Source organism: Polyodon spathula, chromosome 44 (assembly GCF_017654505.1).
Source record: "Polyodon spathula isolate WHYD16114869_AA chromosome 44, ASM1765450v1, whole genome shotgun sequence".
Classification (NCBI taxonomy): domain Eukaryota; kingdom Metazoa; phylum Chordata; class Actinopteri; order Acipenseriformes; family Polyodontidae; genus Polyodon; species Polyodon spathula.
Genome location: NC_054577.1, coordinates 2627919 through 2652918, shown reverse-complemented (window position 1 = coordinate 2652918; position 25000 = coordinate 2627919). Strand labels below are relative to the sequence as shown.

The window sequence follows — 25000 nt, the reverse complement described above, 5'->3', positions numbered from 1 at the left end:
GAGAATAATAAGACTCTTATTAGCAAAGCAACTCATCTTAGATTTATGCTTGATTAGCCACAGTGTATAGGTAACAAGCTCAGGTGTGTCTTATTAAACTCACAGTGAAACCAGGAATGGATCAAACTGCTATGCAACGGGAGTCTTATATCCATCATATATATATATATATATATATATATATATATATAGAGAGAGAGAGAGAGAGAGAGAGAGAGAGAGAGAGAGAGAGAGAGAGAGAGAGAGAGAGAGAGACTTTATGGTAAACATTTAAACTACATCTCTGCACACATTTAGATTTTGTTTTCCATTTTTGTTTCATAACCAAAATGAAGGGAAACCAATTAACAAAGCCAGAAGCCAAGACAGTATTTGCAAAGTGCAGGGGAGGAGAGAGAGTGAAGGGCAGTGGAAGAAAAGGAGAGCAGACAAAGAGAGGGAATTGATTTCGTAGCAGAGTATAGGAAACAGCCTGTTGTAATAATAAAAAAGACAAGAGATGCAAAGATTGACTGTTAAGAGGAAGCAGGAGAGAGAGGTCTGGGTCGGTTCTTTTATCAGTCGAAGACAAGGGTCGTGACGTGACCAATAAGGAAGGAGAGAGTGAAAAAGAACTATGAAATTAGCTATCAAGAGCACTCATAGTTCCAGATCTGGTCTCTTAAAAGACATTTCCTGTTTTTTTTTATTGTCTCCAGGTTGATCTCTGTTCACAGATTGCAATGCTAATGCGGGGGTTTCAAACTGCAATGCAACAGGAATCCTCTAAGGACCACAAGCTGTCACATAGCCCCGGGTTAACTCTCAAATTGACGTTCTTATTATTCTTCGGAAGTTGAATGATTTTTAAGACAGCTTTCAAAGGTCTGGACTACATTTTCCCTCTATCCTCCCCGTCCTCTGCCACACATCTCTCCTTTAAGCAATTCATTTATTGATTTAATTCTTGATATATACATATACGTTTTTATTTGTATGTTCTGCAAGGAGGTGGTTTGTGAACAGTGTTGGCAGCAAGACTCAAGGCAGAAAAGAGAAGAGAAGGAAGGAGAGAAAGAAAGAGAAGAGGAGTGAAAAGAGAGAAGGAAAAGAGAGAAAAAGAGATGACGAGAGAAAGAAAACAAGATGAGAGAAAGAATGAGACAAAGAGAGAAAGAGACAGGAGAGAGGAGAGAAAGAGAGAGGAGAGAAAGGAGAGAAAACTTTTCTATAAGGTGAAAAAAAGAGAAGAAAGAAAGACCAGTGAGTTTTCTGTGAGCATTCCCTTGGTTTACAAAGAAGTGTGTCCCGTGGTGGCCTCCGTTTCTTTTCTGGATTTTCTGGTTGGTGTGGGGGGTGTAGGAGACATGGGGGGGGGGGGGGGTTGAAAACACATTCTAACAACCCTCTCCCCCCCAAACAAACCAAGAGGCACCCCTCTTCAGAACAGCCCCCGCGAGGGGCAAAAGGGCAAAAGGGTGTCACAATCTCTTCATGTTATTGGAAGTAGATATAACCGAGGGTGCTCTAGCGAACAGCAGTTGTCGTTCAGGTCAAAATAATATCGCTATATATATATATAGATCTATCCATCGGTGTAGTAGGACACATCATCTGTTATGAGTTTTATGAAAGGGAGGGGGGGTTGGGGCAACGGGGAGCAGAAGGAAAGGGGAGGGGGTGTAACTTTGATAAGATGAGGGCCAGGGTACTCCCGGTCCCACTTTTTTTTTTATATCTTGTCAATTCTCAATAGGAAGGAGACTCGGCCGGCAAATTTGTCTCTCTCGTTGTCGACTTTGATGTTTTTTGCCATGATCCTGCATTCGACGTTAATGTCGGTGTTCATGGTCAAGTTGAGGAATTTCACCGCCACCAGTGGCTGGGAATAGGTCACCTGAGGGGGGGGGGACAAAAAGAAAAGGGGGGGTGTCACAATGGTATTTCCCCTCAAATTCCCATACAAATCCATAACAGCTCATCTTCAGATCAAACTGCTTCCATCTGCAGTCTAATCCATTCCAATCTGCAATACCAGCTCCCTGTCTATATCATGGGTTAATCGCTGTTTAGAATCCATTTGCAGACCACCAGTGTTCCCCTGATAGTATATTCGCTCCCCTTCACATTCAGAATATTTTAAAACAATCCTCTCTCTCTCTCTCTCTCTCTCTCTCTCTCTCTCTCTCTCTCTCTCTATCGGGCATCCTTCGTATCAGACCCTTGTTTCCTTAATCCAGGGCAAATCCTGATGCTGTAAAATGCTCTAAAAATCCAGCTCTGGTTTATCAGGGTATAGGCAGATCAAATCAACAGTTTAATGCTGTATCTCTGCATTATTATTTCGTAGCTTACCTGGGCCTGTTTGCCGTAGTAGGGGTAGTACATCAGATTAAAGGTGCCATTTGGAGGGAAATAGACAATCTCTCCAATCTTATCAGAGTCTTCTTTCTGTGAACAGACAACAAGAACCGGGTTAAAACTCACACTAGCCCTGCTGCTGCTGCACCCAGTCCTGGGGTTCAGAACTCCCCTCAATTTTTTATATATATATATATATATATATATATATATATATATATATATATATTATATATATATATATTATTTATAGACATAGTAGGCGTGGCTGACAGAGGTGAAAGGTTGAATGGAATGAGGCAGGCTGGAGCAGTAGAACCCACAACCCCCTGGAATGACTAAAGTGCAACACTAGGGAATGACAGAGAGGCGACATGCTCACATTCAGATTGAGCAGGGGCGTGTTTGTTCAAACTCCTGCCTCCTGCCTGCCTGTTCACTTCAACAACGCATAAGTCGATCACACAAAAGCTTCTTTGTCGTTGCTGTCTACTTGACTAAGGAGCAGGTTAGAGCATTTTACAGCACCAGCCAGACCCTGTATTTATAATGCGGTTGACGCAATCCTGGGTGAATCCCAGCAGCTGTAAAATGCTCGACTGCTCTGATGTTTAATGAATCATAGACTAGGCTAGACTTTTCCCTCGTGGTTCTTATTGCTGTTACTCACATCCCGTGTTAAATTCAAGACATTTCAATGTTTCAATTGTAAGGCAGTGACTGTGTGTTGACCCACCACTTTGGATAGTTTCCTTTTGTTTTGCTGGCAGTACCCTAGCTGTGCATTAGGTAGCGCTGGTGCTTACTAAAAGGCTTTTGGGCTGTAACCTACATTGCCTATGGCCCCCACAGTCAAAGCCAGGCAGACTGATCAAGTTAACAGCATTAAGAGAGACAGCAAGGAGTCGCACGCACACACAACCGCTTCTCTTACCCAGGTATCCTTGCCCACTTTGTACTTCTGAAAGGGAGCAAATGAGAAAGCATGAAATGATGGAGGAGACATGCAGTTTGAAAAATGAACACAAGTGAGAAAAAAAAAAAACAATGAAACTAGAATGCGAGGGGAGGGGGGGTGAGGGCATGCTGCACTGCAGCTAACCCCCATTCTACTGGCCACACTGGTGTCAGCTGTGATAAGAATATGCTACGGCAAACGTGTTTCAAATCGTCTGGTACCGCTGTACCTTAAAGAAAGTTCTCGGTTTGCAAGCCTTGCGTTCCAGGAAGTCGTTTTCTGCTTTACTTCCTTGGCCATTTCACGTGTCAGCCAATAGGGGGAGCAGCTGACTGACAGGGACAATCATTGCAGACTGATTTCTGTAACCTGGTGTAGCACCAGATACCATACTAGAACGTTTTTTTTTTTAAAATGTGAGACTTATATGATAGGCATGGCAGAGAAAATTAATGAACCATTTGTTTTGTTTTTTTGTTAGTTACTGTAATGTTAGGAGATTCGCCAAATGTTTAAAAAAAAACTGGGGAACAATAAGTTACCTTTCCTGTGCAAGTGACATATGGAGCTTCTCCATCACCGGGCTTCATCCCAATAACCTGCAAACCATACAGAGCATAACATTACAGGGCTCAATTATTAATTACTTTCAATTATTTGTATATTTTTTAATACACAATTTTTCAGCAATATTTTGTTAATTTGTTGTTACATATTGGTAATCACGTTATTTTTTTATATCAATATTTGCATCCCTTTTTTTAAATCAATTTCTTACTAAATCTATCATTCTTTTTTTTTTAATATATATTTTTTTCATCTTTTACAATTTTTGTTTTGAATCAATTTGAAATTGTTTAACGGATTCCCGGTACTCACGCGATTCAGCTTGATCAGCACGCAGGGTTGTCCGTTTCTATAGCCGTAGTATTGATCTTCCAGCCCGGAGCAGTCTTCCAGCATGGTGCGGTTAAACTGACAAGAGCGTTTCTGGTTTTTATGCACATCGTCGTTATCGTCCTGAGTGAAGTACTGCCCGGGGGGGCAGAAGTAATTATTGGCTGCCTGGATACTGTCATTGTAGGCTGCTGCAGAGAGAGAGAGCAAGAGAGAGAGGGAGGGAGACAGAACTTCAGCAGGTTTGCAGGTCCAGTTGTTAAAGAAAGCGGGAAGTTCCAATCCCGGCTGAGCCACCGACTCACTATGTGTGTGTGTGTGTGTGTGTGTGTGTGTGTGTGTGTGTGTGTGTGTGTGAGTGTGTGTGTGTGTGTGTGTGGGTGCATGCGTGTGTGAGTGAGTGAGTGTGTGTGTGTGACCCTGAGCAAGTCACTGAACCTCCTTGTGCTCCGTCCTTCGGACAAGATGTAAAACAAACGAGGTCCTATTGGAAGTGACTCTGCAGCAGCAGCAGCAGTTGTTGATGATGCAGAGTTCACCCCCCTAGTCTCTGGAAGTCACTTTGGAATAAAAGCGTCTGCTAAATGACTCATTCATTATTATTGTTTTTATTTCATTCGATGAACCAAAAACACTCCTGTGTGTTCACTAGGACAGTTTGGGACAGTTCAGGATTTTTAACACTCGCCCCCCAATGCATTCTGGGAAGTGTAGTCTTGCTGTCAAAGGTACAAACTGTCCTAGTGAACATGAAGTCATAGCCCTGCTTCCCATTAGCTAGGTTTTGTCATTGAATCCACACTGAAGAACCTGAGAGAGACTTCTAGTGGCAACGTTAGCCATTGAATTCACACTGAAGACACTGAAAAAGAGTTTTAGTGGAAACGTTAGCCATTGAATTCACACTGAAGACATTGAGAGAGACTTCTAGTGGAAACGTTAGTCATTGAATTTATACCAAAGACACTGAGAAAGAGTTCTAGTGGAAACGTTAGCCATTGAATTCACACTGAAGACACTGAGAAAGACTTCTAGTGGAAACGTTAGTCATTGAATTTATACCGAAGACACTGAGAAAGAGTTCTAGTGGGAACGTTAGCCATTGAATTCACACTGAAGACACTGAGAAAGACTTCTAGTGGAAACGTTAGTCATTGAATTTATACCGAAGACACTGAGAAAGAGTTCTAGTGGGAACGTTAGTCATTGAATTCACATTGAAGACTATTTCATGAAACCATGACAAATAGCTTCTGATAATATATGAGGGGTTTTAATAGACTAGGCTCTGGCAAGCTATGAAGACTTGTAGTGGAAGAGTTTGTCTTTGAGTTTCAGCACTATTGGGGATTTTACATTTGTGGAGGGTGTGTTTGAATTATTTCTCGTGAAAATGTTGAAGGGAATGCCGTGGAAACGGGGCGGTGAAAGACTGTACTCACGCAGTAGGAATTCGTTCAGCGTGTTGACATAGCCGTCCCATGTCTCTGTGTTGGACATACTGTAGGTAATGTCCAGTGTTTTAGATCTGGGTCTAATCATCAGCCCTGCAGAGAGAGAGAGAGAGAGAGAGAGAGAGAGAGAGAGAGAGATTGAGTGTGTGACTCCCCTGACTGTGTGACTCCCCCCTGCACACCAAGCGGCCGTGCCTTTACCAGGGGAGACCCTCGGGAACCCTCTATCGCACCTGCTTACCTGGGGTGGCTAGTCGATCCTGGTAGGTCGGTTTGTAGTCATCCAGGGTCTGCAGCATCACCCACATAGTGAGAGCGAAGAGGCCAGTCAGGAAGCAGTAGAAGACAAGGTAGAAGAGAAGGATAAGAGCTGCAAGGAGACAGGTGGGCAGACATGAGGCAAACAGCACAACGACTCACTGCACACCTGAGACATCCCTTACAGGAGCTCCCCATAGCAATGAGAGCTGCAAGGAGACAGGAGAGTAGACATGAGGCAAACAGCTCAGCGCTAGCACAACAACTCACTGCACACCTGAGACATCCCTTACAGGAGCTCCCCAAAGCAACACAGCACAGTGTAGTCAAGCACAGCGAAAGCATGGCAAACCATGGGGAAGCAATGTGAAGCACAGGTATGGTAAAGCATAGGGAAGCATTGTAAAGCACAGAGAGGTCTGGTAAAGCACAATGAAGCATTGTAAAGAACAGGGAGGTCTGGTAAAGCATAGGGAAGCATTGTAAAGAACAGAGATGCGTGGTAAAGCATAAGGAAGCATTGTAAAGCACAGAGAGGTCTGGTAAAGCACAGGGAAGCATTGTAAAGCACAGACAGGTCTGGTACAGCACAGGGAAGCATTATAAAGCACAGAGAGGTCTGGTACAGCATAGGGAAGCATTGTAAAGCACAGAGAGGTCTGGTAAACCACAGGGAAGCATTGTAAAGCACAGAGAGGTGTGGTAAAGCATAGGGCAGCATTGTAAAGCACAGAGAGGGCTGGTAAAGCACATGGAAGCATTGTAAAGCACAGAGAGGTCTGGTACAGCACAGGGAAGCATTGTAAAGCACAGAGAGGTCTGGTAAAGCACAGGGAAGCACTGTAAAGCACAGAGAGGGCTGGTAAAGCATAGGGAAGCATTGTAAAGCACAGAGAGGGCTGGTAAAGCACAGGGAAGCATTGTAAAGCACAGAGAGGGCTGGTAAAGCACAGGGAAGCATTGTAAAGCACAAAGAGGGCTGGTAAAGCACACCTCTGATTCGTTTTGAATGCTTTAAACCCACCCCAACTACAGAGTAGCAGCAAATTCCTACATTTCTATTGGAGGATTGTGACACGCTTGCGAGATTTGAAGGATTATGGATTTTCTTGTATTTACTGCATCTTGTAAAGCGCTTTGTGACGGTGGTCCACTATGAAAGGTGCTATATAAAATAAAAATATTGATTGATTGTTTTAAAACGAGATGTTCTTGCTGGCGAGAATTAAAGCTCGTGGAATTTAAAACGAAATTGCGCGCAAAGGTAAACTCGAAAATAGCTCTGAAACAAACACCGCAAAATGCAATGGATAAAAACCGAAAAACAGACGCCCTGAAAGTAATGCACGCGCTGCACGGTTCTCCAGCGTGCAGTTTTGAAAGAAACGCATGTTTACTCGATGTTGTGCCGCGTAATTATCACGTGTGATATTTCCACCTGCGCGTCTCAGGATGATTTCAAGGGTTTTGTGAAGCTTACTTCTCGCTCTCAAATCCCGCGATGATCTTGAAGTGACTGTAGCGAATCCATGAACGAATCCCATATTTTTTCGGGGGAAAATATCGACAGGAGGGTAAACTAAATTAAAAACAGATTAGTCCCGGGGTATATTTTATCACTTCATCATTATTGACTTGAAACCTGAATGAACAGAAGACATTCTAAACGCAACAAAATTAATGTCAAGTTTTGCGACGATTGGAAAAGCGATTCTCCTGACACTAAAGCATGTGAGGTGTGACACGCAGCTCTGACCAAATGTTTTGGGTCAGCCTTCCGTATGGAATGAACCCATTTTGCTTCATAAAGTCGATTGAAAGCCTGCTGAATATCGTTAACATAAAGTCGATTGAAAGCCTGCTTATACCGCTTTATATAATTAACCAAAACTTGAAAACTCTCAAATGAAACACAACTGCACTGTTTTTATGGCTTCTGGTAGACACTTGCGATTTCGTTTTGCAGTTTCTTTGTTTGCATGACGTTAAATAAAAGATCAAAATCATGTTCATAGAGTTGTTTTGTCTCAATCCTAAAATTCTAGGTGATGCAACACTTTTGGCCAGAGCTCTAGTACCACCGTCTCCACTATAGCCTCTTTGGTACAGAGTTTCTCCCGGTGGAGAGCGGCGGTATGCACGTCCATATACTTTCTAGTGGTCCAAAAATCAGTAACAGATTAAATTAACCCAGTGCCAGCCTTTGCATTGTATATTGTACGCTGTCTATGTTCAGCACAGACACTGGAATCCGTAATCCTTCATTAATGACCATAATCTTCTTATCTTTAAAACCTCTCGGCTCTCCAGCGATTATTTAACCCCAAACCCAGGGAAGAAAGGGGGGGGGGGTACCAACTGCTAGACCACTCCCCTAAAATTGTGTGTCATCACGTTTATTCAGCAAAACCAATGAATTCATTCATAGAACCCAGCGCGTTACACACGGAGACGCACTAAGCGGAATTGGGCTTAGATTTTTTGAGAGTCGCGGGTTGTGTGATTGACAGGTCATTAGAATTTTAGAATCCTATACCCGCTCCAGTTCAACTAAGAAAAAATAGAACTACTAAAAAAAAAAAAAATAATAAATTTGTATAAACCCCATTTGGGTTGGGCTTGTTTTGATAGGCAGTGCCTACCCCGCCCTACCCGTGAGGCTTGGCAACACTGAACTTCATCTGCAGATAAGTTAGTTGTTCTCTGCATACGAGTCAAATGTTAAGTGCCGCGGAGAATGAATGAATTCAACCAACAAATTGATGGAAGGTGAATGCATTAGCTGACGCGCGTCTCAGCAGGAACCACCGCAGCACGGCACCCGTCCCCGTCCCCGTCCCCGTCCCCGTCCCGTCCCGTCCCGTCCTGTCCCGTCCCGTCCCGTCCCGTCCCCCGTCCCCCCACGTGGGATCCCTGCTGCCTCTACATCTCGATTTTGGTAATCTGCCTAAAACCAGTTTGAATCGAACTGCGCGGCCCCGCCACCAAACCATGTGATTCTTGAAGTGTGTTGCGTAAATACGCACCTGTCCATCGGGTAGAATGCAATGCGTGTTTACATAACAGAGACAGTAAAAAAGGATACAAACTTCGATTAGACCTGCCCGCTGTTTCCACGGTATACATTCATCTTACAGTAGCTTGTCTTTTAAATATACTGTTATTTTCTGGAGGTAGGCTGCAGTGTTAGTTTTTGCGATACATCCTTAACCCCTCTCCACTGTGCGGTCCCATGCGAGGCTAGATTGGTTACCGTATATATCACGTCCTGTGAAGACATTAAACAGGTTGCACCTGTACTGTGGTCTCCTATAGAGTCCTCTTATAGGAATGTACAGAAACGACTCCATCCAGAAACCTCCACCACCCACACACACACACACACACACACACACACACACACACATTAGTGAAAATAAACAAACACACACCGGTTTCAATGGGTGAAATCAGTTTTCGATAAAGATATTGGTTCAGGTAAGGTGATCAAAGTTCGATTTTTCTGTTGTTCTCTCTCGACACCGGGGTCCAGACCAGACCCCCACTGAAATGAAAGTGGCGTGGTCCTATCTACAATCTGGAACGGGTCACTTCTGGAAACGGGGGAATGTTTTGTGTGAATCCGGCCCCTATAGACATGTGATGGTGTTTTTCTAAGTTTGCAATCGAGTGTTTTGTGTAAATATTCACCTCTCCCGAGGGTACGGAGCAGAAAAAACACAGTAAACCAGATGACATCATAGAAAACAACAAAATTAGACCGGCACAAGCTTTAATTACACCGGGTATTTCTTAGTATTTGTTACAATGTTAGATCTTAAAATATCTCTTTAACCCTTTCGTGCATCCAAACTTTTTTTTCAAATCGTTTTGAATATATATAAAACTAGAATAGAGTTTTTCATAACAGAGTTAATCCGACCCAGTTTTGAGGTCCCAAGGGTGTCCTGGCAAGATGAGGCGGCAGGGAATATAGTATTATATAAAACAGCGGCAAAAACAGGACCCTGAAACCCGGCAGAAAAACAGTTACACAAAATAAAACCGTAAAACTGAATCGACACTGAATTGCTGTGCTCTGTCGTGCGTTTCGGACGCCTGTGCACGAATGACGTCATTGAACCAAACATATATAAGATGTATGCACACATATATATATATTATATTATATATATAATATATATATATATGATAATATATATATATATTATATATATATATATATCTATACTGTCATACTGTATATTCACATGTAAAGTTTAATTCTGTATCACCTAGTTGTAATTATGCAGCTTGCAAATGCACCATCATTCTAGAATGGCATTCCAAAACATCCCGTTTAGGAATTCTAAATTCCACTGCAGGTCTTTTTTGCTCAGAGAAAGAGATTGTTCTAGACGACTAACCGGTCGATCTGGTTCTCAGAGCAGGGTAAAGTGCATGTAAGATAATGGGCGAGACCCCCCCTCCCCCATTCCGCCGGCACTAAAGCTGAAGGAGGGGCCGCTCTCCGCATTGAAGTAAATTAGGGATTCATGTATTCATCGGCTTTCTATCTGGGTTCCGTGGGTACGCATTACAGGCAGTGTTATTATATCGAATTCAATATGGTGTTAATTCAAGTCTCATTTCTTAGGACATTTATATCACACGTTATAAAAGCTCTTTGGGGATAGCGAGCGATGCCGGCACACAGGGACACCAGCGCCACCCTGCGCTGCAGAATTAAGAGCAGATTATGACAAGCAGTTCTGCATTGGAGTAACGGGGGCGAGAGTGGATAGCAAGATGCGGATTGCGCTGTCGGTTTAATCAAGCGGCATTTTGAAACGCGGGCTGTCCTTGACCATACTATAATAATAATAATAATAATAATAATAATAGAATAGATACGGATTGAGGTGGTAGGAAGGGCGCCGAAAGGATAGGGGAAACACACACACACACACACACACATATATATATATATATATATATATATATATATATATATATATATATATATATATATATATATATATATATAGATATTGCTGAAGAAATTCTCAGAAGCCTGTATCCAGTGTTAATCGATTAGTGCGGCTGAAGGTGAGGGAGTGCAGCACATCGATTAAACAGCGCACACACAGCGCACAACTGATCAGACCTATCGATCGCAGGTGAACACGTAAGCTTTTTTTTTTTTTTTTTTTTTTTTTTTTTTCAGTCGCTTAGCATCTTTACAATTCCAGGTTCGCTCTGCGCAGTCTCTCCAGCATAACTGACTGCGTCTACTCTACGGCAAAACCCGGGCTGCCAAATATATAAGAACTGATTTAAAAAAAAATAACACACACACGGCGCGGCTTGTGCACAATACAGACATAAAACACTCAAAGAACAATGCCACTTTTTTTCTACATCGTTTATTAATTCTGCTTATTCTGCACTGTGCTAAATACTGCCCTCCCCCCCCCCCCCTAAGAGGATACGCCTATCGCGGACAGTTTTTGTGACGTTGTAACAACAGGGACTGCCCGTTAGAATAGACAGACGCATTATTGGAACCTTGTGGACACACGCTCTTGTCGAGAAAATACCGAACAGAGTCTCATTCCAAAGGTTTCTCCCGTAAGGTTCGGTAGGGTAGGGTGGGGGGGGGGGGGGGGGGGGGGGGGGGGTAAAACACCCACCCTAAAAATGCTTTTTAATATTACGCTTACCCCAACTGCTCCCGGTTCTGCCCATAAATTCACGAGTCCTCGGGTTCCTTAAGAAAGTAATTCTTTCCATTCATCAAACACGTCCGAAAAAATTTTTTGATCTTTACTCGACGATGGTGCTTTGAAGGTCCCTTCTTAGATATGAAGGTAATACCCTAATAATAATAATAATAATAATAATAATAATAATACAACGAATCAATCTTCTTTAGAAATATGGAGCTGTCTAAAACACGGGGTCCGCCTTTCTCTTTAGCTAAAAAACAAAGCTACGCATCTATAGATCTATACAAACATGCATAGATCGTATAGAAATGTTGGATTACATACAGGATATCTTTACTGTGCTGCGAACCCCCGCTTTACCGAGCTTGTGTCTTCCAGTTCAATGTGTATCAGCCTGTTTGACTGCAGTAGCCCGCTTAGCAGTGGCGTGTGTGCGTGTGTGTGTGTGTGTGTGTGTGTGTGTGTGTGTGTGTGTGGATGTGTGGGGGTGAAGAAGATGGTTGAGGGACCTGGGAAGGAGACCGGCTATTTAAAGGGAGAGCGCTCACTGCAGATCTGACAGCGAGACCCCCCCCCCTGAACCCCCCCTCCCCCCCCCCCCCCCTCCGTGAGCTATCTCTAAGGCGCTGGCAGTGCGCTAATTGTTAAAGGAGCAGCGTTCCTTATGTCCATAGTTTTATTAAGGAGAAAGACATCAGCAAATTCAATGTTTGATCGCTATTTGATAAGCTCCACAGAAGTGTAAGCATGCCTTGCAGACAGACGCTCCCATTCTCGGTGGATAAGTCCTCTGTAGTGTTTCTATGCAGTTGCAGGATGTTCGGATAAGCGGTTCTCCATTTATCAGCGCTGCGCGCCTCTCACTTTTACACGTGCCTGCCCTGTGAACCCATGAAGCGATTCCGCTTGCAGTGTTTTGCGCAAATGCTCACCTCTCCCGAGCGTACGGAGCAGAAAAAACACAACAAACCAGATGACATCTTAGAAAAACATTTAATTAGATCGACACAAGCCTTAATTACACCGGGACACAGTACCACTGTACTGAAGTAGTTCTTTGTTATTTACTACAGCATTAGATTTTGCAACAACTCTTCAACCCTTTCGTGCATCCAAGCTTTTTTCAAATCGTTTTGGACTCGTAATAAACATATTTTTTGCGTATGTCTCTGGATACGTATAACACAGCGTTTGCGTTTTTATATATATTGCAACAAAGCCTCACCCTCTGTTTGGTATTTTAATCGCTTCACTGTCGAGACAGAGCTGCGATCGCGACTCCACTAGAAACCTCGACGAGTTTGCTTCTTTCAATCTGGAGATCTGAAACCGCGATACGGAATGACAGTGCCCGGAAAATCGTGCTTTTGTGAAATGCTTTCCCTTTGAGGACTCGGTCCCGCAGCGGTGCCGGTGTGCTCAGCCGGTGGGTGATGGGATCGCTGGGCCATACTTATTACGCGGCTCAACTGCATCCCACAACCGGGGAGAGGGGCTGCACCGTCGGTGTGCGTGTGTCTGTGTGTGTGTGAGTAACACTGTTTGTTTGAGTCCAAATTTGATAACGCGGAAACTCTCTAAAACCAAACTCTAAACCAGATTCTGACGGGACAGAACTTGGGAGGGAAAACAGCTCGGTCGTGTTACGCGATGCTGGCGTGTCTGCTTTGCCCAGCTCCTTTCACAGCTGCGCTAGTTTCCCTGCTGGGGCGGGTATATGGTTCATGCCCGACTGCTTTGAAAAAATAAAGCTGCCTGCATTTCCTTTTCTGTCCTCCTTGTGGCGCTGTTTTGTACAAGCACGGTTTTTTTTTTTTTTTTTTTTTTTTCTTGCATTCTACACTTTACCCTCACCGTCTAAAATGTTAAAGTTTATTTATTTATTTATTTACAGTTTTCTTAAATAATATAAAACCCATATTTCATACGTGTGTGTGTGTGTGTGTCTGGTCTGTATGTATGTGTGTGTGTCTGTGTGTTCCTGTGTGTGACAATATCTGTTTGTGTGTCCAAACGCGTGTGACTGTCTTAGACAGTCAATACCTGTGTCTATCTACCTGCCTCACTGTCTATTCGATGCTCAGTCTGTCCGCCCCAAAATCTGGGCTTTAGTAGCGCGACAACAAACAGACCTCAAATGCCTTACAGTGTGTCTGTGCGTTTCACAGCGATGAAATCTAGTGCAACAGCACCCTCTGGTGTCAACCGGGGAGAACTAACCCCTCATTCAAGCTCCGCAGCGCTTTACGCGGCCTCTATTATGAGGGGAAACCGTTTTGTGTTTTGTGTTTGTTCCCAGTACATGCACAATAGAGGACTGGTTTTAAAATCTACCCTGCTGGGAGTCTTTCAATATTAATTTCTTTCAATATTAGTTGTGCTCAACACCTCCCTGTCAGGCGGAACTGGGCAAAGCACACGCGCTTTAAGTTCGAACAACGTAATCAATATTTTAATCAATAGTAAACCCCTTGTCTTTTGGTTCCTTTAACTTTTTACAAAGTTTTCCGTCTCTCGGAGAGCGTCTGTGTTATGTATTAATTTTTAAATGTAATTTTTATTTGTTTGTTTTAGGGGTCTGACCGTGAATCCAGGAACTGCTCTTCAGCCTTGCTCATCCATAGACGTTTTATTCTAGGCTAGATCGACCGTCTTTCTCGAAATAAGAGCGAACGTCACCTATTGTGTGCGTGCAATACACAAGCTGTGCACTAGACGGCGCTGTTGCTTACTAATATAAATTTCACTTCGGATGCAGTTTGCATATTTACTGCATTGTGCCTATACCAGGGGGGATACCAAAGCAGTAAACTTTGAAAAGGGGCTGGATCATTCTCTTCTCTGTGCTACACTTTGAGAAGGGGCTGGTTCATTCTCTTCTCCGTGCTACACTTTGAGAAGGGGCTGCTTCATTCTCTTCTCCGTGCTACACTTTGAGAAGGGACTGGATCATTCTCTTCTTTGTGCTTTGTTACACTTTGAGAAGGGACTGGATCATTCTGTTCTTTGTGCTTTGTTACACTTTGAGAAGGGGCTGCTTCATTCTCTTCTCTGTGCTACACTTTGAGAAGGGGCTGGTTCATTCTCTTCTCCGTGCTACACTTTGAGAAGGGGCTGCTTCATTCTCTTCTCTGTGCTACACTTTGAGAAGGGGCTGCTTCATTCTCTTCTCCGTGCTACACTTTGAGAAGGGGCTGGATCATTCTCTTCTCTGTGCTTTGTTACACTTTGAGAAGGGTCTGGATCATTCTCTTTGTGCTTTGCTACACTTTGAGAAGGACTTTTCAATTCGCACAAGTAATCGGAATAAATAACACAAAAAACAAAAACAAAGGGTTACGTTGTAATGTTTGCTTTTAATAGCAGTGCACAGAATCATTTTACAAAATCATTTATACAAAGGCCACGGACCATTTGGCAAAAAAAAAAAAAATTGGCAACAAACCTTGTATTTTATTTTTGTATTTATTACCATTATTATATTCATCATCCTCATCATTCTAATTATTAATAATATTATTACTTTTGAACAGCTGTACATTTTAACATTTCAATCTGTTACCTTCACACATACACAGTACACACTACAAGGGCGAGGGGGCTTAGAAATCATAATTATGTCATCTGGAGCCCTTGCTTTATAGAGGTTTGACTGACATGCATTGTTTCAATGGAGTTACTCACACTAGCCCTGCTGCATCCAGTTCTGGGGTTCAGAGCTCCCCTAATGAAGTCTGTTATTATTATTATTAATATTGAATTGATCAGGAGCCAGGAGTTTGAGCAGGGTTACAAACTCACACTAGCCCTGCTGCTGCTGCTGCACCCAGTCCTGGGGTTCAGAGCTCCCCTAACGAAGTCTGTTATTATTATTATTAATATTGCAATGATCAGGAGCCAGGAGTTTGAGCAGGGTTACAAACTCACACTAGCCCTGCTGCAGCTGTACCCAGGTAGTTATGTCTTTATGGTTTCATTGCGATTCCAAATCGGTTTTGAAAGTTTGTAAGTAAAACATGCAAATAAACCGAAGTGCAGTGATAATATTGCAGGTGCTAAAAAGAGTTAAGAGAACGGATTTTAACGAAGTCTTGGTTAGAACTCCTTTAAAATTACATAAATAATAATAATAATAATAATAATAATAATAATAATAATAATAATGCATCACCCTCCTCTCCTTACCTATTAACAAATACACACTGTACAACCATCTACACTTAAATAACCCCATAGTTCACATTCCAAGTCATTATAAAACAGCATGTTATGAAAAGAAAAAAAAAAAAAAGCGAAATATAAAGACTGCCGATCACCACCTATTCTGGATCTTGTGTCGCTTTTGCAATAATTGATATTTCAAAATGGAAGGAGTTTTGTCAGCAGTACGCATTTCTGGCCACCAGGTGTCCCTCTCGCTCCGTGTACTATAACGTGCCTGTTGAACAAGGAGCAAGTTAGGAAACTGATGCCATTTCGGCTCTAATACTGAGTCAGCTGCGCGTACTAAACTATAACGAGCTTGAGCCAAGATGGTCGCCGTACAGGTTCAGTTTCCTAAAATGATCTGTTGAACCGGGGCACAGAAAAATGTGACACGCCGAACGCAAAATTCTGCACTCGCCAAAAAAAACCAAACATTCAAATAAGATCAGCCGACACGGTGCTGACAGCAGGACATAATACGAGAAGGGGTTATATAAATAAATAAATAAATAAATACACAAACAAACAGATCCAGATTTGACATCAGTTCTGCTTACGCTTTCCAGGTCGCTTTTAAATTTCATCACAAAATGTTTTCTGAATCTGACTTTGAAGTGCTTTGAGCTTGTCTAGACTATCCTAATCGCCAGGACTTTTATCCAGAGCGACTCACAGAGACTAGGAGGGTGAACTTTGCATCATCAACAACCGCTGCTGCTGCTGCAGAGTCTCTTCCAATAGGACCTCGTTTGTTTTTTGTCTCATCTGAAGGACGGAGCACAAGGAGGTTCAGTGACTCGCTCAGGGTCTCACACAGGGAGTCAGTGGTTGAGCTGGGATTTGAACCTCCTGGCATCAAGACCCCCTTTTAACTGCTGGACCACCGTGCCTCTAAAATGAATGTTTGTGGAGTTAAAATCTATGTGGGGGTAACAAAGGGATTCAAACTTAATACATCCCACTATTATCCGGTCTCCTTCCAGGACACCTGCCCTCCTTCAAATCATGTGACCTTGAAACTGTGCCAGCCCCGCACACTCACTGTCTAGGCTTGGCAGAGTCGAAAGGTCACGCTGTCACGAGCCCGGCATTTAGGATTCCCCAGGCAGGCACAAAATTTCAAGCAAACCGCGAATCATTTTGAGTTCACTGCCCCCCTTAAGGTGACAGCAGCTCAAGAAATTATTCCTTACATTTTCTCAGCCATGCGGACAGTTTTTGCAATGGGGATAATAATAATAATAATAATAATAATAATAATAATATAATAATAATAATAATAATAATAATTCAGTTAAATGTCTTTTCGTTTTCAAATGTCTGGCGCCGTACTGTGGTAAATGAAAGTCCTCAGTTTGCTTGCCTTGCCTGCAAGGAAATGGGGTACGCTCGCACTCCCTGTGTCACTTCAGCTCAGCAGTGTCTTTGTTGTCAAGCCTTCATAAGCAGGCGCTTCTCTTCCGGCACGTCTGTATCTGATCGATGACACGGTGCGACGCAAACAGGGGCTTTAGTGTTCAATGTTTCGTGCTTTTGATGGTCAACGTGTTCTAGTGCTCTGCCGTAGAGATGCATAACAAGACCCAGCCACCCACGCCAGACCCATCTAGCCTTCGCAATACACGTCTATGGTGCTACTGGAGTACTGTGGGAATTAAAACCATTGAGGGTGTCTTAGACACCTGTGCACCGCCCTGCACTACATCTCTATTGACGCTGTTATGGCAGGAAGCCCAATACCACACCTTACTGACAGTGTTATAGCAGGTCGCCGCCACACTACACTCCACTGACACTGTTATGGCAGGTACCCCCAATACCACACCCCATTAACACTGTTATGGCAGGTAGACCCTAAACCACACCTTATTGACACTGCTATGGCAGGTACCCCCAATACCACACCCCATTAACACTGCTATGGCAGGTAGACCCTAAACCACACCTTATTGACACTGCTATGGCAGGTACCCCCAATACCACACCCCATTAACACTGTTATGGCAGGTAGCCCATAAACCACACCTCATTGACAGTGCTATGGCAGGTACTTAATCCTGGTATACGCGACGTGCCCTTCGCTCCTCCTCATTGACAGTGCTATGGCAGGAGGGAAGCGAAACCTGACACACAGCTGACTCTCCACTCCAGCCACCCCCCTCAATCCCCACGATCAGTGAATACCCCTCCGGAGAGTCTATCCCACCCATAGTCGTGTCGACGCAGGCCCCGAGCACAGCCTGCTGCCGGCGGCAGGGCGGGGTCCCGCTCTTGCGTGTCTCAGGGGTCTTCCTCCAGCTGGGCAGGATGGGCATGCTGTCCTGCTTGCAGAGGCTGCGCTCTGGTCTCCGATGAGCCTTGATCTCCTTGCAGAGGCATCGCTTCCTCTCGATCACCTCCAGCAGCTTTCCATCACGCTGGGGCTGGGGCTGGGGCTGGGACTGGGGCTGGGGCTGGGGCTGGGGCTGGGTAGCGGGTGTCCCAACAGCACAGTCCTGCTCTGCCGCGCGACAGTCCTAGAAGCTTTTCCCCCGCTCCTGCGGTCCTCCGACCCTACCTCCCCCCCTGACCCCTGCGGTCTCCTAGAAGCTTCCAGCGCTACTCTCCTTCTCAATCTTTCCTCCTCTCCAGCCTTTACCCGTCGCGCTGGGGCTGGGGCAGGGGCAGGGGCAGAGCTGGGGCTGGGCTGGGCTGGGGCTGGGCTAGGGCAGGATCTGGGGCTGGGGCAGTGAGCTGAGACTGGGCTGCAGGATCTTCGAAAGGCTGCTGGGAGGCAGGAGGCTGGGATGGTCCCTCTCTCTGCTGGAGCTGGGAGAGAGAGAGAGGGGAGAGGAAGAGGGATGAAAGGTGGTAAGAGAATGAGAGGGGGAAAAGGAAGGTGATTGGGGGAAGAGAGGGAAAGGGAGAAGGGAAAGGGAAATGATTATTATTATTATTATTATTATTATTATTATTATCAGAACATGGCCAAGGCTTACTATACTTGATATCTTGTAATCACATTAAATAACACAAGAGGGCACCCTCGTGTCAGTGCTAATATACCTCCTGTGTGTCGCTGTGTATGTGCCACTGTCCTTGTTTCAGTGAGTGTGTCTCAGTTTCTGTCTGTATTAGAGGAGACTTTCCCATGGCTATACAATGCATTTCCCATACTTTACCATGGTTTCAATATGCTTTACCTCTCTGTGCTTTAAAATGCTTCCCTATGCTTTACCAGACCTCTCTGTGCTTTACAATGCTTCCCTATGCTTTACACACTGTGCACCTGTGCTTTACTGTGCTTTACAATGCTTACCAGACCTCCTGTGCTTTACCAACCTCTGCTTGTTTTACAATGCTTCCCTATGCTTTACCAGACCTCTCTGTGCTTTACAATGCTTCCCTATGCTTTACCAGACCTCTCTGTGCTTTACAATGCTTCCCTATGCTTTACCAGACCTCTCTGTGCTTTACAATGCTTCCCTATGCTTTACCAGACCTCTCTGTGCTTTACAATGCTTCCTATGCTTTACCAGACCTCTCTGTGCTTTACAATGCTTCCCTATGCTTTACCAGACCTCTCTGTGCTTTACAATGCTTCCCTATGCTTTACCAAACCTCTCTATGCTTTACTGCTTCCCTATGCTTTACCAGACCTCTCTGTGCTTTACAATGCTTCCCTATGCTTTACCAGACCTCTCTGTGCTTTACAATGCTTCCCTATGCTTTACCAGACCTCTCTGTGCTTTACAATGCTTCCCTATGCTTTACCAGACCTCTCTGTGCTTTACAATGCTTCCCTATGCTTTACCAGACCTCTCTGTGCTTTACAATGCTTCCCTATGCTTTACCAGACCTCTCTGTGCTTTACAATGCTTCCCTGTGCTTTACCAGACCTCTCTGTGCTTTACAATGCTTCCCTATGCTTTACCAGACCTCTATCTCTCTGCTTCCCTATGCTTTACAGATGCTTCCCTATGCTTTACCAGACCTCTCTGTGCTTTACAATGCTTCCCTATGCTTTACCAGACCTCTCTGTGCTTTACAATGCTTCCCTATGCTTTACCAGACCTCTCTGTGCTTTACAATGCTTCCCTATGCTTTACCAGACCTCTCTGTGCTTTACAATGCTTCCCTATGCTTTACCAGACCTCTCTGTGCTTTACAATGCTTCCCTATGCTTTACCAGACCTCTCTGTGCTTTACAATGCTTCCCTATGCTTTACCAGACCTCTCTGTGCTTTACAATGCACTCCCTATGCTTTACCAGGACACCCCTATAAGGCCCCCCCCCTACCTGTCCCAGGACCTCTCGAGGGAGGCTGCATTGTCTCTGCACGTTGGTGGAGGCGTGTCTCACTCCGGAAGTGGAAGCTGAGCGACCCAGGCGAGTGAAATCTTTAAAAAAAAAATAAAAAAATCTAAACACCTAAAAATGGGGGAAAAAAACCCTCCCATCTTACAGACCCTTGTCCAGTCCAGTATAAAAGTTTACCCTGGTAAATTTGCACAGTCCTTGTCGCTCATGCTTTTCCCATAGTGACACTGCGCATTTAACAAAGTGCAAGCTGGGAATGTTTTAACCCTTTCATGCATGGAGACCTCATATAGCAACGGGTAAAAAAAAAAACAAATTAGGTACAGGTTAGTTTAGCACTGTTTATTTTGTAATATGCTTTACCAGACCTCTCTGTGCTTTACAATGCTTCCCTATGCTTTATCAGACCTCTCTGTGCTTTACAATGCTCCCCTATGCTTTACCAGACCTCTCTGTGCTTTACAATGCTTCCCTATGCTTTACCAGACCTCTCTGTGCTTTACAATGCTTCCCTATGCTTTACCACACCTCTCTGTGCTTGATTACACTTAGCTTTTCCCTGCTGGAAACTCTTATCACAGCTGCCCTGGCCATGCTCACCTCCATTTCGATGGCAGGCAGGAAATGTCTGACAGGGTTGGGGTAGTGAGGACCTGGGTACCCCCTTAACTAAGCCCACCTCCGCAGCCTGGCTCCGCACGGGGATCCCTGATTGGCCGAGCCCTTTCTCCTCCTTGGGGGCATCGCCGCTGCCGTTCCACGATCTAGCGTCCTCCGCCGGCTCTGGAGGGAACCACAGAGTTCAAAACCGATCAGAGAGCCTCCCACAGCTACTGAGCACTCAGCATCAGAAACGCTGAAAGAGACTTCACAAACTCAATGAGAAACATTTCCACTGGAAGGCTTTCTGTGTGCCGAAGGAGTGAGGAGGATCAGCCCCTGCCTGACCCATGCGTCTCCCCCCTGGTAACCCCCCCCCCCCCCCCCCCCCCCCCCCCCCCCCCCCCATGAATGAAGTGTCAGTAAAAAAAAAAACGCCAGCGCCCCAGATGAGAGGAGAATTGGCTTCCTGCCGGCTTTTAACTGCAGAAGTCAAACGCCATTGATTGGTGCTCGGTTGTAAAAGTGACGGAAGGACGAACGGATGTTAACGAGTGTTGCATTAACAAACGGATGTATTTATTACCTGTCAGTTTTAACCCTCTTCTTAAAAGGCATCAGCATGCCTCTATTAATAAAGGCATCCGCCAAATAAACTAATGCCGACTGTTTTTATTAAAGCCACTTACTGTCCACGTCTTTGTGGCTTCTGCTGCAAGACGTCCTCCCCTGCAAAGGCCAGTGCAGTCCTTCATCGACCGGGCTGGAAACCCCCTTGGGGTCACCTCCCACCCCCACCAAGGGAGCGACGGGGAGACTAGAGGGGGGCTGTTGACGGGCACCTCCGAGACTCCCTTTGGAGGCCGGGAAAGTGGAGCTGCTTTTGGACAAAGCTGGTCCAGACGACCCTCTCAGGCTCTCGTAGGCAGGGGGTCTCTGTAGCCCCCCAGAGGGGTAGGTCCACACCATGCAGTGGTCCGGCAGGGGGGTGGAGCTGCGGTGGGAAAAGAGGTGCCGGGACGAGGGGGTGCCAGAGCGAGGGGGGAAGGAGTCAGTTTTATCTGGCTTTGGGACCTTGTCTTTGCCCGCGGCGGGTTGCTGCTGAGGGACGGGCAGCATGGACTGGCCCAGTTTCATGCTGTGGGAGCCGGGCATCTCCTTCTCGGACTTCTGAGGGTTTTGGGGGTTGGGGGGAGGGGGGAGGGGGGTGGAGTGGCTGCGTGCCCTGCCTGAGGGCAGCAGTAAGAGGTCTTTAGCCCCCTCTCCTCCTCGTTGTGTGTGAGCGGGCTCCGCGCTGGCCGCAGCCTGACTGGCAGACGGCGGGTTGCTGTTCTGGAGGACTGGGAGTTTGGACTGGCCAGTCTGGACGCTGACCGTCCCCAGCTTGAGCCCCTTCTGGGCCACGTTGACCCCGCTGGACGAAGCCGCCGGCTGGGGGAAGGCCAGCAGGGGGTGCCTGTGCTGCAGGAGGTTGGGGAAAGGGGGCGGGATATCGCAGTTCTTGGAGAAGGAAAAGGGAGTAGCTGTCCGAGCCGGCTGGGGAGAGGGGGAGACAGCTGGGTTCGGGGTCCCGTCCCATTTCGGCTTGCCCCCCTTTGCGGAGTTTTGGAGGTGAGGTGGCGGGGGGACCAGTGAGGGATTGGTGGAATTCTTACAGTCTCTAGTTTTGGGGATCCCCGAGGCGTCCTCCGAAAGGGGGTACTTCATTTCCTCGTATATGGCCTCGCTCTGGTCCGAGTCCGAATCAGGGGTCCCAGCGGGGTTTTGGGGCTCCCTGTAGACATCCCCCACCATCTCTATGTAGACAGGCTCGTCTTGGCTGGGCTGGGCTGGGGTCGGGGTTTGGGTGTGCTGTGAGGGCTCTGTGGGGGTGTGGCGAGGGTGGGGGGTTCTGCCTCCTCCAGGGTGGGTGTTGGGGTGCCCTGTGTCATCGAAGGACACCGTGAGTTGGGTGTTGGGGCTCCGCTTGGGCTTCGCTGGGGGTGCCTTCCTCCCCTGCTGCTCCCCGGAATCAGACTTTTTCAGAGCTGCAGGGGAAATGAAGAAAGAACAATAGAAACATATGACATATTATCATTATTATTAATTTAGCAGATGCTTTTATCCAAAGCAAGACTAGGGGGGTGAACTCTGCATCATCAACAACTGCTGCTGCTGCTGCAGAGTCTCTTCCAATAGGACCTCGTTTGTTTTGCGTCTCGTCCGAAGGACGGAGCACAAGGAGGTGAAGTGACTCACTTAACTGGAGCCGACAGCTGCTAATAATCTAGACTAGAGTGGTGACCTAGAGCCCTGAAGAGATGGTGCAGCACCCTGCCTGCCGGACTCTCACCGGGCTTCTTCTCCCCGCCCCCCTCCTCGCCACACCGCGGGTCGCTGGCCGTGCTGAGCCGGGTGCTGGGGTGGCGCTTGGGCTTGGCCGGGGGTCTCCTGGCACTCGGAGGGGCGCTCTCCGCCCCACTGCCCACCGAGTGGCAGGACAGCGAGCGCGGGGCCAGGCTGCCGGCGCAGGGCAGGGACGCGTGCTCCTGGGACGCCGGCATCGTCAGGAAGCCCATCCGGAAGTGTCTCCGGAACGAGGCCAGGTCCCGAATCTTCCCCACCGTCGCCGAGGAAGCATCCTTACTGGAGCTGCAGGGAGAGGAGAAAGGGATGAGAGAGAGAGAGAGAGAGAGAGAGAGAGAGGAGCGACTCTGTACCCAGTGCCACAGCGGCGAGATTGAGACTGACCCACTTCCTCTGCTGTGAGCAGTACAGCAAGCTCCAGAATAGAGAGAAGAGAGAGAGAGAGAGAGAGAGAGAGAGAGAGAGAGAGAGAGAGAGAGAGAGAGAGAGACATCTCCTCCTGGGCGTTGAGAGACGGAGGTGGCGTTGAGAGACGGAGGTAGAAAAGTGGGAGAAGGAGGGGCATGTGGGGAAAGTCTGGAGCAGACAGCGTGATCGCACACACTGTGAGGTGTTGACGCACAGAGATGATGCCGTGGGCGCGTAGCGAGAATGAATACAGCGGTGAGCTAAGCTCGGAGCGAAGATGCCCCTTTGCAGCATCAATTACCTTCATCACACTCATCAGACAAGAGAGAGAGAGAGAGAGAGAGAGAGAGAGAGAGAGAGAGAGAGAGAGAGAGAGAAAAAAAGTCCCCACAGTGTTTCAAAACTTTGGTTTTAGCCCCAAATTTTCTTATTGTGTTTGCAGTATTAGACAAAGAGAAGGAAATTCTCTTACCTTTCTAATACTAAACTATAGAATTGGACATCTATTTTAAGTCCCCACAGTGTTTAAACAAATGTTGGGTTTAGCCCCGAATTTGCTTATTGTGTTGCAGTATTAGACAAAGAGAAGGAGATGCGATACCTTTCTAAATACTAAACTATTAGAATGGGACATCTATAAACAGTTTAGACTTGGAAATAACTCATAAACAAAACACAGCTGTGTTTGGGTCTATAGTGTGTGTGTGTGTGCGTGTCTCTGCGTTTGTGTCTGCGTGCGTGGGTGGTGTGTGTGTGTGTGTGTGTGTGTGTGTGTGTGTGTGTGTGTGTGTGTGTGTGTGTGTGTGTGTGTGCGTTACAGTAACTCTGAGGCTCAGAGCGATAATCTTTCTGCTCACACATCAGCGATGAGATCTGATGAGTCCTTTAACTGCGTTTCTGCGTGTGTAAGATTCTCTCTCTCTCTCTCTCTCTCTCTCTCTCTCTCTCTCTCTCTCTCTCTCTCTCTCCCCCCGGGTGACATCCCATCATAATTAGTCATAAAAGTGTCTTGTTTATAGGTAAGTTCATGGATTTAAATAAATAAACTTCGCCGACCGGGGGTAGGGGGGGGGGGGGACCTCTTTAAATACTCTCCCTCTGAGAGGGTTTGCTTGCACACGAACGTGCCTCCTAGGTCGACAGAGGTACCAATGGCCTCCGACACACATACAAATAATTTTTGCGCAAAAAATAAATTAATTATTTAGTTTTTATAATATATATATATTATATATATATAGATATATATATATTACTATATATATATAGATATAATATATATATATATATATATTTCATTTCAGAAAATAAAATGACCTATATGTTATACTCCGTTGGTTGATTTTGTTTTTATTATTATTATTATTATTATTATTATTATTATTATTATGCATTTTCTGTTTATGTTGTGTATTTTTATAGTAAGGGGTAATGGTAGCACAAGTATAGGGCTGATACAATGGGGTGAGGCTGGTAGAATGGGACCACAGTGTGCTCACTATACCCTCAATGATCTTCAGTGGCA

At 45.6% G+C, this 25000-nt stretch overlaps 1 protein-coding gene and 1 pseudogene across 1 annotated transcript in view; both read right to left on the bottom strand.

Moving 5' to 3' along the window:
- Positions 1 to 1703: 1703 nt before the first annotated feature.
- On the bottom strand, positions 1704 to 13066 carry LOC121305676 (annotated as a pseudogene).
- Positions 13067 to 17872: 4806 nt separating this feature from the next.
- LOC121305675 (neuronal tyrosine-phosphorylated phosphoinositide-3-kinase adapter 1-like) overlaps positions 17873 to 25000 on the bottom strand; it is a 14125-nt gene continuing 6997 nt past the window's right edge. Inside the window, exons 3-8 of the mRNA XM_041237368.1 lie at positions 23054 to 23352; positions 21411 to 22748; positions 20722 to 20904; positions 20101 to 20201; positions 18460 to 18629; positions 17873 to 18260 (exon numbers count right to left, since the gene is read on the bottom strand). Of these exons, the coding sequence (XP_041093302.1) occupies positions 17873 to 18260; positions 18460 to 18629; positions 20101 to 20201; positions 20722 to 20904; positions 21411 to 22748; positions 23054 to 23352 (2479 nt within the window). The remainder of the gene's footprint in view (positions 18261 to 18459; positions 18630 to 20100; positions 20202 to 20721; positions 20905 to 21410; positions 22749 to 23053; positions 23353 to 25000) is intronic.